Source organism: Phascolarctos cinereus, unplaced genomic scaffold (assembly GCF_003287225.1).
Source record: "Phascolarctos cinereus isolate Bilbo 61053 unplaced genomic scaffold, phaCin_HiC Scaffold_5;HRSCAF=322, whole genome shotgun sequence".
Classification (NCBI taxonomy): Eukaryota; Metazoa; Chordata; class Mammalia; order Diprotodontia; family Phascolarctidae; genus Phascolarctos; species Phascolarctos cinereus.
This window is the reverse complement of record NW_027555958.1, coordinates 353,766,837-353,785,434: the sequence shown is the minus strand read 5'-3', so window position 1 is coordinate 353,785,434 and position 18,598 is coordinate 353,766,837. Positions and strand designations below refer to the sequence as shown.

At 34.5% G+C, this 18,598-nt stretch overlaps 1 protein-coding gene across 9 annotated transcripts in view; it reads right to left on the bottom strand.

The window, feature by feature from the left end:
• The window catches only part of ENAH (ENAH actin regulator), a 148,552-nt gene that overhangs the window by 61,953 nt on the left and 68,001 nt on the right, over positions 1 to 18,598 (bottom strand). For all 9 annotated transcript variants that reach the window (XM_078156287.1, XM_020982163.2, XM_078156289.1 and 6 more), the window contains exon 3: positions 12,832 to 13,009. In XM_078156287.1, coding sequence (XP_078012413.1) covers positions 12,832 to 13,009 — 178 coding nt within the window. The remainder of the gene's footprint in view (positions 1 to 12,831; positions 13,010 to 18,598) is intronic.

Genomic DNA, 18,598 nt, shown 5'->3' with positions numbered 1-18,598 from the left:
GATAGGGGCTTGAAGTGGGTGATTGCAGTGAAAAGAAGGCTATGAGTGAAGATGTCCCAATGACTCCCTTCTACAACCTTCACAGTCTCCATTCAGCAGTATGGGAAAATCAGAGTAAAATTCTTATCTTTTTCCTGACCACCCCAAACCCCATTAACAGAAAAAGACTGTAAAGGGAAGTAAGAGATTAGAGGACAAGGAAGGGACTCATTCTGCTTCCATCTTAGAATTCTAATCAGAATCATACTTCTTTCATGTAATTTACATTTCAACTAAACTGCAATGTCAAACTCAAATAGAAAGAGACTATGCAGGCCTTGGGGGCAACTGAATCAGCAGCAGTGTGCTCTCAGCCCCCAGGGACAACTGGTCAGAATGAGATTACAGGGGCCCTCTGCTAGTACTGCTTGCAGGACTCTTGTCACACTGCCCAAACAGGGATCTGAGTCACAGACCCAGGTCACAATCCCATAGTAAGGAGGAACATTAAGCACAGTAGAGCATGAAGCCACAATGGAGCAGGGACCCTAGTCATCAGTCCAGGGTAGGAAAGAGTACCTGTGGTCTCTTACAGAGCAGAGCACAGGCTAGGAGAGCAGTGACCACATCTCTCCTTACTTCATACCACTCTGGAAGAACTGAAAACTTACAGGTTCCCAGAATTACCTCTGAAAATAGCTACATGAAAAATCTGAAGCCTGGGACAGTGCCCCCTCCACCCCAGGAGCAGAGTCCAACTTTAACATAAAATTAAAAGTCAAGAAATAGGCTCAAAAAATGAGCAAGAAACAAAAAAAGACTCTTACCACAGAAAGTTTCTATGACAGGGAAGATAAAAACACAAACTCAGATGATAACATTATCAAAAAGGCTACATATGAAGCTCAAAGAAGAACAAAAACTGGTGTCAGGCCCCAAAGAATTCCTGAAAAGCTCAAAAAGGATTTTAAAAATCAAATAAAAGAGCTAGAATAAAATTGGGAAAAGAAATTAGAGTGATACTAGAGAACCATAAAAAAAGAATCAACCACTTGGTAAAGGTAACACCAAAAAATGGAAAAAAGATATATAAAAATTGACTGAAGAAAACAATTCCTTAAAAAGTAAAATTGGCCAAATGGAAAAGTAGGTATAAAAGCTCACTGACAAAAATAATTCCTTAAAAATTAGAATTGGTTAAGTGGAAGCTAAGGATTACATGAGACATGAAGAAAAAATAAAATGAAATTAAAAGAATGAAAAAAATAGAAAATTGGAAAAACAATGGAAAACAGATAAAGGAAAGAAAATTGGAAAAACAACTGGAAAATAAAGGAGAGATAATTTAAGAATTACTGGACTACATGAAAGCCATGATCAAAAAAGAGCACAGACATCATATTTCCAGAAATTATAAAGGAAAATTGCCCTGATATCTTAGATCCAGAGGATAAAATAGAAACTGAAAGAATCCACCAATCACCTCCTGAAAGAGATCCCAAAATGAAAATCTGGAGGAATATTACAGCCAAATACCAGAGCTCCAAGGCCAAGAAGAAAATACTGCGAGCAACCAGAAAGAAACAATTCACATATCATGGCGCCACAGTCAAGATAACACAGCTTCTACATTAAGCAATCACAGGGCTTGGAGTAGAGTATTTTGGAAGGCAAAGGAGCTAGGACTACAACCAAGAACCACCTACCCACAGAAACTGAGTATAGTCCTTCAGAGGGGAGAAGAGATATGGGATAGCTAAATGGAGAGGAGAGGGTCATTTTCCAGACAGGAACAGGTTATAATCTGCACTAGGACTATCTATGGAGATGAAATCATAACTCACTAAAGTATTATACATTTATTTAAAGATAATGTCTTATACAGGTAAGATCTGATTTTAAATTTTTATTGAATTTCAAATTATACTGTGATTCAGCATATACTGTGTCTAAGCTTTCTGAATAAAAGCTGTTAAAATGGAGGCCTGCTGGTCTAGTGTAGAAGAGGGTTTCACATTATATTTTTAACTGATTTACATAAAACAAACATTTGGTGCACAGAAATGTTTCTATTAATGACTAAAATGTATTCCTATGACAGGGTATTCTTCGTCAGAAGCTCTACTGTCAAAGGTAAAAATAAAATAGGATGACAAAAACATCTAAAAAAATTACAGTTCATTACAATATGGGGCAGTTAGGTGGCACAGTGGATGGAGTGGCAGACTTGGAGTCAGGAGGACCAAAGTTCAAATCCAGCCTGAGACATTTACTATCTATGTGACCCTGGGCAAGTCACTTCACCCAGTCTGCTTCAATATCCTCATCTGTAAAATGAGTTGGAGAAGGAAATAGCAAACCACTCCAGTATCTTGGCCCAAAAAAATCCAAAACAAAACCAATGGGGTCACAAAGAGTTGGATGCAATTGATCAACCCCCACCCCTCAAAAATATTATCAAATGTTAACTAGATAGATTGGACCTGTGTCTGAAATCATAAAGTATGCAGCTCTTTTCTTGGGGAAAGTAGTGGAAAGACTGCATTACGGGATAAGAAAAGGGACCTAACCTTTCTTCACAATGGCAGAAGAGGAAGTAGGGAGAAATAACCGGAGGAAAAATAGATGACTGGTAGAACTCAGTGGGTACTAAATCCTAGAAGCAGTCAGTGACAAAGGAATACAAACTTTCACTCCAATGACTTTCCTGAAATAGACCTTTGATTTTTATGAAAAGATCTATTATGATTTTAAAGACCTGACAGTCCAAATTGCTGATGTTTGTTGATTTCTATAATCTCTTTAACAGGTAGCAAAGCTGCTTCAGTGCACATTTAGACATGAAATATTATGTGATACACTGACAAGTTCACTCCAAAATCATTCAATAAATGTAATGACAATATTTCCTGTGTCAATAAAGGAATGTGACCAGGATTCAGGTCAATTTAACACACATTTATTAAGGACTTATTACAATATGCATAACCAAACAATCTTTGTCAGGGAGGTTACTTGCTTCTAAGAAGGGTGAGGGGTTGATGAAGAATAAAAGAATACAAGAAAGAAAAACAAGAGATTAAAAAAAACCTGGAAGAATTAAATGTCTAGATTGACAATCTTCACCTTCAACTGGGCAGGGACAAAAGAGACATATATGTACAGAGACATTTTTGTCATATACTGTACTGCACATAATTTATGAAAAATATTTTATAACCTTCAAGATAAAAAGGGAAATGGAGATAACTAAAGAAACTGATGTGAATGGAAAGAGAACTCACTAATCAATTAGAATTTAAAATTTAAATTAGAATTTAAAAAAGTATATAAGACGGAACAGTAAAGTATGGTATGATTTTATAAGAATGTCAGGAGTGCCAAAGCTGAGACTAGTAAAGAGCTACAGATAACAAAACAAGTGCTATTGTTTTTAGCTATTTGAGGAAAGGAGTAAAATCACAAAAGGACTAGATCACTGCTTAGAGTATACTGTCATGATTATAGCCAACCAGAAAGAGAATCTTCCTCAGAAAAATTATATCTGATGGAAAGACAGAACAAAAATGGCTAATGTGGATTTGGTACCCAAATTAAGGAGACAGTAAGAAAAAACCTACCTACCCTAGATGAATTCAAGTCATCTGGCCCAGATAAACAATTCAGGGAATTAAAAGAGTCATTGGATATGACTACTGAGCCATTGTTAATGATCTCTGAATCACTACCTCAGAATTGGAGATGGGCATCTTATGTTGGTCTAATTTTCAAAACAGGAAAAAGAATGGAGTGAGCTTGCATTTGATTTCTGGTAAAATTCTAGAGCCTATTATTAAGGGAGGGTTAGGGATAATCTAGAAAAGGAAATGGTGAACACAGAGAGCATGGCTTTATCAATCAAACAATATTTATTAAGTGCCTACTATGTATCAGGCTCTGTGGGAGTTGCTTAACAGTTCTTACTCTTGGGAAGCGCACATTTTATGGAGGCAGACAGCTTGCACATGTAAATACATACAAAAGGAACACAAGTGGGGGGGGGTAGCAGCACTAATATCTAAGACAATGAGAAAGGCCAATTAACAGATCTTGTTGGAATAACTTCATTTCCTTTTCTGAAATGGTTACAAGACTAGCAAATAAAAGGGATACCGTAATTATTGTTTACTTAAATCTTATCAAAGCGTCTGACAAATTTCCCCATGGTATCTTGGTGGAAAAGATGAGAAAGATGAGGCAGGTGACAGGACAATTAAATAGACTCAGAAATGACTTAAGATAAAGTTACAGAGAAAGCAAAAACAAAGCTAAGGGGGGAGCTCAGCTCACACATTGAACAAAGTCTAATAAAATGAAATTTAGCTGGGATAAATATAGTCTCAGACTTAATTAAAACATCAACTTTACAAGAACAAATGGAAATGCGGATGGATAGCTCATCTGAAAAAGACAGTTTTGTTGAACTGTAACCATCAAGAAAAGTTGACAGTAAGACATGGCAACCAAGAATGCTAATGTAAAACCTAGCCACCAGTAAGAGTGGCATATGTTGTAGTAATAAGAAAGGAGATAGTATATATCCTAGTCTTGTCACACCAAAACAAGAGTAAAGTGTATGGGAAGGACACAGCTACCACCCTAGTTCAAAGGTTTACCATCTCTCAACCTGGTCTACAATAGTCAAATCAAATCAAGTCAATTAATATTTTTATGCAAATAATTACGTAAAAACAAGATTAGATAAACTGGAGATAACCTCAGAGGGAAGCACTTAAAAGTATTATTAGGAAAGGCTTCTGGAAGAAGTTGAGATTTTATCTGAGAATCAAAGGAAGCCCGGAGATGAAGATGCAGAGGGAGAGAATCCCAGGAACTGGAGGACAACCAATGAAAATTCAAGGAGTCTAGAGATGGGGAGTATATTGTGCTAGGAATATCAAGGGGGCATGGAGGGAAGTAAGGTGCATGAGGGCTAGAAAGGTAGGAAGAGGACAGTTTTTAAAAGTGATGTATATTTAATCCTGAAGGTAAGAGGTAGCTATTGAATGGGAGTAAGGAAGCAAAGAGGGAAATATGGTCAAACTTGTGCTTTAGGAAGATCAATTTGACAGAAAAGTGGAAGATGATAAGACTTAAAACAAAGAGACCAACCATCAGGCTACTACAACAGTCCAGATATGAGTTGATGAGGGCCTCTACCAAGATGGTGGCAGCGTCAAGGGGCACACACAAGAAATATTTAAAAGGTAGGATTTGTCAACTGATTGAATACAGGAGGATGGGGGGGTGGAAGATAAACACCCCAGCTGTTATCCCAAGTGACTTGTAAAATGATAATATAAGATATAAGAATGACAGTTATAAGGTAGGAAGGAGGGAAGGTTTTTTTGGGGGCAAATAATAAATTCCATTTTGAGCATGATGAGTTTAAGCTGTCTTTGGGACATCCAGTTTAAGTTGTCCAACAGGCATTTGGAGATGTAAGACTAGAGGTCAGAAGAGAGATTAAGGCAGGACAAGTAGATTTAAGAATCATCAGCACAGAGATAATAATTGAATCCGTGGGAGCTGAGAGATCACCAAGTGAAATTTAGGAGAAGAGAAGGGAGCTCATGATATAGCTTTGAGAGATCCTCCCCACTCCCCACCTCCACCACATGAAATCCAGCATAAAAACCTAGAGAAGAGAATATAAAGGCAAAGCAAATGCCTGAGTTTTGGTCAAAGCCAGCAAAAGAAGTCAAGAATGAGGACTGAGAAAAGACCATTAGTTTTGGTAATTAACTGATCACTAGTAACTTTGGAAAGAGCAGTTTCAGTTGAAAGGAATTAACACGAATACACAACAGAGAAAACATCATCCAATATGTACATAATCAAAAGATATGAACAAACAGTTCTCAAAAAAAAAACCCTGAGCTTAACCATATGAAAGATTGCTCTAAATCCCTAACAGTAAGAAAATACAAAGCAAAACAATTCTAAGGTTTTGCTTCATATCCGGCAAATTTGTAAAGATGACCAAAAAATGAGAATGTGCATTGTTGCCGAAACTGTGAATTGATCCAAACATTTTGGAAAGTTCAAAACATTTTGTAATTATGCTAAGAAATTGAGAAATTTGGCCCAGAGCTCCTTTGGCTAGTTATATAGCCCCAAAGCAGTCAAGTACTCATGGCAGCACTTCCCATAGTAGTAAAGAATTGGTGGAAAAGTAGATAACCATCAGCTGTTTAATTGCTGAACAAATTGTAGTACATAAACATAATGGAATATTAATCAGCTGCCAAATCTTGTTGTTTCCATCAGGACAGTATTTCTTATGGACATTCCTCTCTTCCCCCATACACAGCTACCACACTAGTTCAAACCCTAGTCACCTTTCACCTGGGCATATGAGAAGTGTAAGAGATAGTTCTTTGCCTATTTCTTTTACATACTTCCCCCTAATTACTGGGTTGCCTGAAACAATTTCTGACACGCAAGAAAATTTTCAGACATCCTATCAGCTACTAATAAATATAACAAATATAAAGCTCAACCTCCATAATAGGGACAATGACAATAACAACTCACCCTTCTTCAATGCTATATGGTTTACAAAGAACTGTCCTCACAACAATAGTGCAGGTATTATTTATTATGGACATTTACATATGCTAATCAAAGAGTTTAAGCAACTGGCTTAAAATAACACTGACTGTAAACGGCAGCACCAAGAGATCATACTAACTCCATTAAGTCACTAAGCACAAGCAATATCTGTCATCATGTCCATTCCCTTATCACATCAGTCTGGGAAATAACTTTAAGAAATGCTTTTGTCCACTATGGGTAAACTGTCAGTGAAAATAACCAACTGTAGTTGAATATTTGCTCTTATTAAGAGTCAGTTCCAAGCTTATGATTAGGAGAAGTAAAAAAATTTTAAGTTTTTACTAATGAACATTTCACAAAAGCAAGGGCTCCTAAACTGGGGCCCATAAACTTTTTCTTTTTAGGTTTTTATTTAGATAACTTTATTTCAACATAACTGGTTTCCTTTGTAATCCTATATATTTTATGACGTTAAAAATATTCTTACATGTGATTTCACCAGACTGCTAAATGTGACCACTGCACATAAAAAAAATTAAGATGACTTGCCCTAAAGGAAAATAAGCATACTGTCATCTGCATTATAGATTTGTTTGGCAGGTCCTCTATAAATCAGGATTTTGGAGTTATGATTGGGCTTCTGATTCAGGATCTGTTGAGAATGCATTTCTTTCTTTCTTTTTCTTTTCTTTCGGCAATTGGGATTAAGTGACTTGCCCAGAGTCTCACGGCTAGTAAGTGTCAAGTGTCTGAGGTTGGATTTGAACTCAGGTCCTCCTGACTCCACGGCCAGAGCTCTATCCACTGTGCCACCCAGCTGCTGAGGCTGCATTTCCTAACAAAAAAATTTTAACGAACTGGCATCTGCTTTTGTGTGTTCTTCCAGTAAGCCCTGCTTTTGTCCCAAAACTACAAGCCTTTCATTTACATCCTTCTTTATATCTCTAAATTTGAAATAATGCATTGATTGTCTTGTTCATTCAGGTTAATATGGGCTATTCAACATCATAAATTGAGTCAGTCAAGCATCTTGAAAGATAAAAGACTTCTCAAGAGTGTAGACTAATATTAAGTAACTAAAACACCAAAGACATAAGAGTTGGGGGATACAGATCTTCTTGGGACTCTGTAATTCTAACTTTGAGCAAGTCAGTGTAACTTGGTTTCCTCATATGTAAAATGGGGTTATGACATCAAAGTACTGTGTTTTGAGAAATGAGATAACATATAAGAAAATGTTTCAAACAATAAAAAGTGCTACACAAATCTGTTGTTGCATACACATATTTGTCTTACTCTTAGAAACAAATTCCCCCACCATGGGCAATTTGTTAAATTGAAAGAGAAAATCCTCAAAACTGACATTGGATATTTCTAGATTTTTTTTTTTTTAGATTTCCTACTAACCAAGAGTTACTTCCTTCATCTCTTACTTCTTCCTTAAACTACTCCCCTACCCCACAAAAAAAGGTATCTGAACCTACAAAGTCCTAAAATATGATTTATGCAAAATATCTGAATGACAACTTATTCAGACTACACTTTTTAGGTAATAAAAAGCTGTTCTTCCAACATTCATTGTAAAACCTATAGAGAACAACAAAAGGAACTGCATATTTTAAGTATATGACAGACATAATTAGAATAAAATGGAAATGATCTGGGTATTTCCATCTTAATTTCCGTAGATATTCCTATGGTTGCTGAAACAAAATTTCAATAGGATAAATGGTCTTTAATTTATATTATAAAAATGCATTAAAAACTAGATCACAGCTTTCTTTAAAAGGATGTCTGGAATGGGGGAAAGATACAATGGGGACCAGGAGGTGATATAACCTCAAAAGATCAATACCTACTTTTTAAAAAATCTTAATTAAGTAATTCTTTGGACTGGTGGCACCAGAATAGGGGAAAATAAAAATAATTCTGAATGTTACCTACGATTCTCTCAAAAAAAATTTTTGTCAAAAATTTTACCATGAGCATGGTATTTTTATAAGTAATTTTCTGTTCCTCTTCAAATCTCTTTAAAATAAAAAATTAAACAAATTATTTGAAGCACCATTAGGAGTTACACATTTAATGTATTATCATCTCCAGCTAACTATTAGATTTGACTTGATAAATAATATAGAAAGGAAATGCTATAAAAGCTTGTCTGACTACTATATATTTTTTCACATTCAAAATCAAGACCAGCTTCCATTATACTTTTTAAATAGAATACCAAAGTATCTGATACAAAAAAGAATACTAATTTACTCTCTTTCAAAATACTTTTTAAATAGAATACCAAAGTATCTGATACAAAAAAGAATACTAATTTACTCTCTTTCAAAAATGATAAAAATGTAGGGTCTATGCCTTTAAATTGCAAATATCACCTACTATATTTAGCACCTTCAGTGAATTCCAGAATATACTAGATGGACTTATATGCCAAGTTCAAAACTAAATAAAAGAAAATATTCTTGGCTACTTATCTTTCAAAAATAAAATGAAAGATTGAAAAATAATTCTATAATGTGACCCTTTCCAATCAGTTTTCTTTTTAAGAGTAGTAAAACATTCTTTATGGGTCTTAACTTAAAATTATTTTTTGATTTGTCTCTTTTTTTCTTTTTGGGATATAGTGGTAGAGATTCTATCATGTGTTCATATCTATGTCTAGACTGAATGCCAGCCTGAGTTCACTTAATACCTCGGTAATGTTATAGTTAGCCCAAAAGGTAAAGAGAGCTAAGGCTCAATTTAAGAAAGCAGAAGAGTTGAGATAATGCCAAGTTTAACAAAAAAAGACACACAAACATGCAACATTTTCACTTACACCATGAAAAAAAAATACTAATAGTAAAAATTGGTATCTAATATAGTAACTCCTGTGTATTAACTAGGCAATTTTTTTGTTTGGTGGGTAGAGAAAAGGTCAGAAATTAGAAAGCATGTTAAACTTTTTCAAATCAGTTTTGGTAGGCTATCACTGAATGGATAATTAGCAACAAGTTGGTAAACGTCTCAAAGCATGTAACAGAGCAGACATTTCTAACAGTGGATCGAGCAAGAGGTAAGCTCTGGACACAATAAATTCTTGGGAACAGGAAAAAAAAAGACAACATAACTAACTTGCCCATGCTAGAAACACAGACTTCCACCTGTTCCTTCTCCCTTCCCATTTTCACTGTGGTCATCTACATCTTAAATCCTGGTCCAAATTTTCCCAGGCATAAATTTGACCTATGCTCTAGTTTGCTACATAACCTGTTCCTCCCATAACTTACATTTGAGGACAATTACAAGTAAATTAAGTTTCATAATCTATCTATGAATATATTCCCCATCCCAATTTAAATATCCAGAATTATGGCTGCCACATTCCCAATTCTGAGGACTAGGATAAGACAGTATCAAGACGTTGTTCTTGAGGAATGTGTGTATGGTGTCAGAAAGTAAGATATGATGCTTGTCTCCATCCATAATAATCTCCACTGCTCTTATCACTGCTCCTTCATCACACTCATCTGTAAAGCAGCTTTAAGAAATGTTGGTGTGTAAAAACAACAAACTTTTAAGACATGTTCTTATTAAGAATCAATCCTAAGTTTATGATTGAGAAGTAAAGAGAAAATTTTAAAATTATATCCTTACTAATACACCTTTTATAAAAGCAAGGTCAATGATTTTTTTTTACTGTTTTGATAACTATTTCACTATAATTGGCTTCCTTTGCAATCCTAAACATTTTATCCTTGAGAAGGAGTCCATACATAAGCTCTACCAGACCACCAAAGGGGCTCAATTCATAAAAAAAGATTATCACTTGCCCTAAAGAAAAATAAGAATAACAAAGATTTCTGACAATGATTACATTAGAATCAGGATCTTTGCTAATCAGATCTAAGCAGGATAGAAAGAATAATTTAATATAGCTATATATCCCACTATATATTCCAAAGTGGCAAAGAAAAGCAGAGCAATTAGTTGGCCAGATATACAATCAGGAAAACCTGGGTTCACATCCTTTGACAAATAAATAGGAGCTATGTGATCATTGGCAAGTCACTTAACATCTCAGTCCCCTGGAAATTCTCTCTCAGATTATAAATCACAGAGGAGTTGATCTATATGGTAAAAGGAGTTTCTACACACTGAGGAAATCCAGATCAAAAAAAATTTTTAATAAGAAATAGGTACTATTTTGTTGCCTTAAATGGAAGCTGAAATGAAGAATACTTTAAAATAGCTAGGGGAAAATTGTTTTAATACAGTTTCTTCAATAAAAACTTTCTACCTGTTGATGTAAGTATGGAACAGAAATTTCACAGTTAAGTAGCACTTCTGCTTATTAAAAAAAACTACAGGAAAGTATGCCCAATTACTAAAGTAGTAGCAATGAATTATTTTTCCTCAGTCGTAAATTACCATAATTAAATTAGTCTCAATGGTATTGAGAGAGAACTTTTTAAGATTTAAACAGTTATTCCTTTATTACTGAATTGTGCCTTACTTTCAGTTATTCAACAGTATTTTTATGTATATTTGTTTAGATACGAAAAAAAGCTATTAGTCAAAGATTTTCCTCCTGGACCTGGCAGAGTCAATGTGGGGGCAAGGAGGGTGTTAATATATACACTGAACTTAAGCCTCTAAAAACTCACTAATTTATCTAGAAATTTTATAAACCATATTAATAAAGAAATAGTACAGTACGTGAAAAGTATACTAGAATCAAGAATAAGAAGGGCTGGGTTCAATTTCCAATCATGAGCAAATCACTTAACTTCTCATCCCCCACCTCTAAAATAGGGATGATAATAGTACTGTAATAACTATCTCAAATGATAATTGTGAGGAAAGCATTGTATAAATCTCAAAGTACTATGTAAATGAGCCTTTTCATGAAGACACACATAATATCATATTCTCTTCCTATAGTGATAACATAATGCCAACAAAGAAGAAAATATCTGTGACCACAAAAGGCTATTACATATGACAAGACAATACTTCCTTAGCTAAGAAAATACTGAAGAATATGGGGGGGGGAGATTTAGATTTTAATGTACTCTAAAAATATAAAAGTCCAAGCATATTTTTCTTTGCTTCTCACTTTAGCTACTGGCATCTTGGTCATACAATTCATTTTTTTTCAAAATGAAGTGAATGATAATTATTTATTTTTCTATTAAAGATGTCTACTGTATTTAACTCTTCATTTGTCAGAAGACGTATATAAAACATTTATGGCCAGAGTTTAATAAAAGATAGTTTATAAACATCTTTTTCAAGCAGGATCACCTTTAAGGTTTAAAGTTATACTACAGAAAAGTAATCAAAGTGAGACTATTTTTCTTAACATAAGGGGTTTTTGTGAAAATATATGACTACATGGAGTCCATAATACAATTTAATTACCTGTGACTTATACTAGTTACAAAACTTTTATTAAGTCAGACGGAACATAATGGAGGACCACACAGCAGTGCTAGGTACAAAGACACACAAATGAATCTCTTACAATTTGTTTTAAGATTTTATGGTATTCATCAAATATTAAAATTAAGATCCAGTAATGATTATTTTCATTTTCTAGCCTACCTCTGACAAATTTGCAACATTAAGTTTATAGTCTAATTTTAAAAATGTAACAGACACAGAAGTAATCGCACATAAGGGAATTTTTTTATATCCTTTATAGTTAACTTCCTAAAAAAAAATGGATGTAGATCACTGTATGAACCAGATGATTCTACTACCATTGTCTTTGCAAGGAATATGTCATTTATGTGTGAAATTTTTAGGTTTCTTCCTGTATGAAAGTAAGGGATTAAATTTATTCTGTGGTTTATACATTTTATTCCACAAAGCATCTCTTGAAGAAAGTGCAAGCAAAGAAACCTGCTTAATTTTTGTTTATTTTTTGGCCCTCCAGTCCCACACCAATATTGTAACAAAACGCTGAAGTCTTGAAACATTAAAACATACTCAAAATGATTTAAATGATAGGAACAAATGACCCATATGCTATATATCCATTAACAAACACAAGTTCATATTTCTCTAGAATCAATTAGCAAATCAAAGTTTATCTAACTATAAACATGTAATCAAAACAATTTATCAAAATAAAATTTTCACTACCAAAAATGAAGCTGTTTTTAAAACCATAATTCACTATTTTAGGGATAATTTAATGTAAATTTCACCTCCTAAATTGAGCCTAGCTACAAGTGAAAAACCACTTAGAAACTTTACCTGCTTCCTGTGAATTTAACACTTCTAAGGCATGCATCATGGCACTTGCAAAGACGTTGGCATCTTCTTTACTGCCAAAGTTGAGACCATACACCTGTCTAGCATCTCGCCATTGGTGGAAGGTCTGTGTAGCTTGATTGTACTTCAATCCTTTAGGAATGGCACAATTTATCACGACCTAAAAATACAATAATTGGTACAATTAATTCAGTGTAATTTAGCAAGGATTTAAATGTGTCTAATGTGGAAAAGACACTATTCCAAATAGAAGGGATACAAAGACAGAGACCAAACGACCCTACCCTCAACAAATTTACATTCTGATAGGGGAGAAAGTGAAAATCATACACAGACACGTAAATATGAAGAAGACAAAGATAAAAATTCAGGGGCAAGAACAGGAAGCACTGTCACCTAGAGGAAATCAAGCAAGATCTCAGGTAGGAATAGCACCTGAGCTAAGCCTTGCATGTGGGTAGGAATTCCTAGATTTAAGTTGAGAGTGCATTTCAGCCACTGAGGACAAAATGCGCAAAAGAACAGATGTGGGAAAGAATATTGTGTGCAAAGAAGGAAGGAAGGAAATATGCATTTATCACTAGCTTATACTACATGCCAAAACTGTACTAAGTGCTGGAGATACAAATAAAAGCAAAAAGAAAAAACAGTTCACACCCTTAAGGAGCTTATATCCTAATGGATGAGGACGCAAAACAGTAGGATCAATGGATCTTACTACTCTTTGCAAGGTTCTATAACATTACTTACTTCCTTGATTTACTGTGTGAGTTTGATCAATCACTTCACTTCAATGCAAACATTTATTAAATGCTTGCTATGAACAAGAGGTTGTACGGGGAACTGGGAATACAAAGATAAAAATGAAGTTTATACTGATGATATAACGATAGATACACAGAAAAGCACAATACAAGGTAGACTATATTAGGAAGAAAAGATAACTGTGCAGGGGTGTGCTGACAGCTTGAACCATTGTTAAATTTTCAGTGTGAGCATTTACATCTTGGAAATCCGCAAAGGCTACAAATCAGAACATATGGAAGAGGAAAAGGTTCATAGTCCTCCTTGACACCAGATAATTACTTAGCAAGGAGACTGTGACAGAGAAAGAGATACTTAATGTTCTGGGAAATTTAAGAATCAAGGAACAGAGATTATCAAATAATTTTGATTAAATAAAATTTAAAAGTTTTTCACAAAAGAGCAGTAATAGAGTTGGGAAAAATATTTGCACCAATTATTAACCAATGCACCAATTAATTAACTATTAAGAGCCTGATATCCAAAATATACAGGGTACTAGAAGAACACCAAAGAGCTATTTCCCAGTAAACAAGCAGTCAAAGGTTACAAATAATATTTCAAAGGAAGGAGCCCAATATCCAAGGTGTATAGGAAACTGATTCAAATTTATAAAAACAAGATTCACTGCACAACAGGTAGCTCTCAGAGGAAGAAATCTAGCCTAACAATAACCATATGAAAAAATGCTTCAAATCACTAATAACAACGGGAATAATAAATTAAAACAACTCTGTTTAAACTTCACACTCATCAAATGGAAAAGATGATGAAAAAGGAAAATGGCAACTGTTAGAGGAAAGGCACACTAATGTACTATTGGAAAGGTATAATATTCCAACCACTCTAGAAAGCAATTTGGAACTATACCACAAAATTCACTCAGCTGTGACATACCATTTGGCCTATATCCAAAGACATCAAAGGAAGAAGAAAACATTCATAGCTGCCAATTATTGTAACGGCAAAAAACTAGGAACAAAGTGAATATCTGTCAGCTAGAGAATGGCAGAACAAATCACGGTATATGAATGCAATGGAATATTACTTACAACAAGACATGTGATGAGAAAGAAACAGATACAGAGAAACCTGTGAAGACGTGTGGACTAATACAAAGTGAAAGTCAGCAGAACCAGAAGAAAAATACATACGATGAACACAAGCCTGTAATGGAAAACAACTTTGAAGGACTTAAGAACCATGATCAATGTATGACCAATCATGACTCCAGAAGATTGATAATGGACACATGACTTCCACCTCTTAGCAGTCTACAGTTGCAGAATTAGACTTGGTTTCTCTTCACTAGCTACTTCTCAAACTAAAGGTTAGGGCAAATTTGTAGGGTGTAAAGTGAAGTTTCTCTTCTTGTCCCCTTTCCAAAATATCTTTTTTATTCTTTCATACTGTTCTGAAGCAGCCACACCAGCTCCATCAACCTACTATGTGGCAGACACGGTGCTAATCTCTGAAAGACAGCCCGTACCCTCACAGAGTTTACAATCTAATGAAGGTAGACAACATACAAAAAGATGATGAAAAGGGTAGTAGAGAAGTCAGATTAAGTCCCAAAGCAGTCCAGTGAAGTAAGCAGGAAAGAGACAAAACTCCTCCAATTGGTCATCTACAAATCTTGGAGGTATTTCTAATGACATGTCAACATAAAATGCTCATACCTCAGGTGTATAATTTATCCAAGATTACTACTAAGCTATATGATACAAAGAATAAGGGCTAAATTTAATCAAATTTAAAACATCATTTCTGTGGAATTAAATCCTGTGTAACCCTGATTCACCTGAAGTCAGTCGATAAATATCTATTAAGCATCTATTATGTTTCAGGCACTGTGCTAATCACAAGAGATCCAAAGAAAGGAAAAAGGTAGCCCCTACCCTTGAAAAGCTCACAATCTAAGGGCAGAAACAGCATGCAGATAACTATGAACAAATTCGCTATATGCAGGATAAATAGGACATAATCAGCACAAGAAAGGCAAAAGAATTAAGAGACACCAGGAAAAGCTTACTATAGAAGGTAGAATGTTCGAGAGTATTCCATGCATGGAAGACAGCCAGTTAAAATGCTCGACAGTCGAGAGAGTTGAAAGATGGAATGAATGTCTTGTTTGAAAATTTGACCTAAAATCTTTTCCAGGAATGACAATGATTTTCAGTGGGTTGGTGAAGGAGGTAAGGGAAAATCACAGAATAACTAAGATAATCTTTCAAAATACGGTTTTATTACTTATAATGAGCAAGGAATTCATTTCTATACTAAGATCACACCTTCAAGTTTTCTGGATAGAAATTTTTATATTTTTAAGACCTTTCATGAATTTGAACATACAAATTCTTACATACCAAACCTTAGATAACTAAGGACCCTTCTAGTTCTAACCAACCTACAGAATGTGAAGTCTAATAATCTCTCTCTGATAGACCTACATTCAAGACCAGAGCAGTCCTCCTAGTCATCAATCTCAGAACACTACTAATAAACGCTAGTTTCCTGATAATGTTGCATAGATCTGTCATCCATTACTTTACAAAAAATCTTTTTGAAAGGCTAACATTTTATACTCTTATTTAACTCTTGGTAGTTTTTACATCAGTTTTTACAAACTTCCCCTCTGAACCTTCCTTTATAAGTAAAATATCCAATACAGAGACCATATCTGTATTGTAAATATGTATAATCCCCTCCCACTTATATGGGGGGGGAAGAGCTGATTATGAATTCACTTGGACTTTCACTTCATTAATCAGTTACTCCAAGTTCCTTTTAGAGATTTATTCATTTTTATTGTTATAATTTTGAATACACTGTTCTCTTGATTCTGCTTATTTCATTCACCAACAGTATTTAAAATCTTCCTATGAAATTCCAGGAAGATCTTCCCTGAATTCCTTATTGTTGCCATTTTTTAAATTATACAATAATCATGCCATAATTTTTTTTGTATTCTCCAGTCACTAGGGACACATTTTATTTCTTCAAATACCTGACTACACCCTCATGTCTTCTCTATTTCCATCTAAACATCAATAATCCCTTCAATAAATGCTCACAGCAAGAAGTGGAGACTACATAAACTTCCATATAAGCTTGTCATCTATGCCTTTATCCAAAACACTGAAGAAAATGTTAAAAAGAACAAGGTCAGGAAACCTTCTTGGGGGCACTCTACATTTAAATTAACCCATTAATGACTACTCTTTGGGTCCAACCATTCAACCAGTACTGAATCCAGATTCTAATAGTGGCAAGTCCACATCTCTCCAACTACATCTCCACAATGATAGCACAAGGGCCTTGAAAAAAAAAATAGATGAAATTTCTCCATAATGCCCAGGCTGGCCATAAAAGCCTTTTCGAAATGTCTGACTGAAATCTAGGTAAGTATTTCCTTCATCTACCAGTTTAATTATGTTATTAAAAAAGGAACTGAGGTTAGTATAGTATGACATACTCATGGAAAAAAGGCCTTGCTGTTTATTTAAAACAAACCACCTTATAATTTTGTCAGAAATCTAAGTAAAAATTGCTCTACTTTTACCTCTTCTGAAAATGAATACAGATAGCATTTACTGTTCTCCAATCCTGAAGCACTTCCCATTTTCTCTAATATTTAAAAAAAACAGAGACAGTGACTAAGTAAACATCTGCCAGAATGCTAGCGTGTTTTTCATCTAGATCTGATAAATTGAACTCATTAAGGACAGTAATTAATCTCTGATTATCCCTTTACTTATTTATACACAGAATGGAAAATAGAAGCAAAATAACAATTGACTAGAACTTCCTTTTTTTCCATTATCAAGTACCATAATTCTGTCCCCTCCCCCTTTCTCTGATACTCCCTTTCCCCACCAGTTTCAAAAAAAACCTTCTTACAGGATTGCCATGTGTTTGTATTTACTCTGTTACCTGCCTTTCCTTCACACTCTTTTTAAAATTTTCTCTTTTCTTAATAGAAACAATGCCCATGGAATCTTCAGAAAATCAGTCTTGAAAGCTTCCCATTCCTCCTGGGCTCATTTCCCCTAACGAATTTTAGGCCATGGGATCCTCCTACTTATTCTATCGCTAGACCTTCGAAAATTTACTCTCAACTCTAGAGTGCATGTCAGACTATAGCCAACTATTATCTCCTTTGTTATGATAAGATTAATGATCACTTCCCTACCTCAAGGAAGGAGTACCATTTCCACTGTAGCAACTGGCTCCTCCTCTCTGATGTCCTCTAACTCTTAAACAAAAAACTAAATTATTATTAAAGCAGTCCAAGAAATTATTAACTACACTTCATATAAAAGTGCTTTTCCAGTGAAGCCTGCGATCTGTTCCTCAAATTATGGGAAATGAGGATTTAAGAGGTATGGGGAATTAGCAGTAGTGATGCCCAAAAAAAAAAAAAGAGAGAGACCTTTGCTACTTTTTAAAATGTATAGAAGAGAAAAGAAGGAGGGGCACAGACAAGAAGGATGGCTTTGAAAGTAACCTGATGATTTTATTATATGTTTCTGGAAAAAAGCAAGCTGTGTAAATAAAATGGAGGGGAATAATTTTATGTACAGTCCTATTTTTGAGTTCTACTTTACATATGAAAATGTATAATATACATATGTGTGTATATATATATATAAAGTTTATATATACATATTTATATATTAAGTTCAGAATTTTTTTTAAAGAGTAATTTTTTTTCAAAAGGAGTGAAAATTTATTTAAGATCATGCAGCTAATGAGTGGCTTGGTTAGCTCTAGAAGAATGTCAATAATAGTTTAATTTGTATATGATATTATGGTTAATTTTTTACTTGAAAACACAGATCATACATTACTAAGTACAGCTCTGTAGCCAAAATAAATTTAGGAAAATGGTCCTCAAAGAGTAGTGTAAGTACTTCTTGGGGTTCCAGAGACCCCTTCAGGGCAT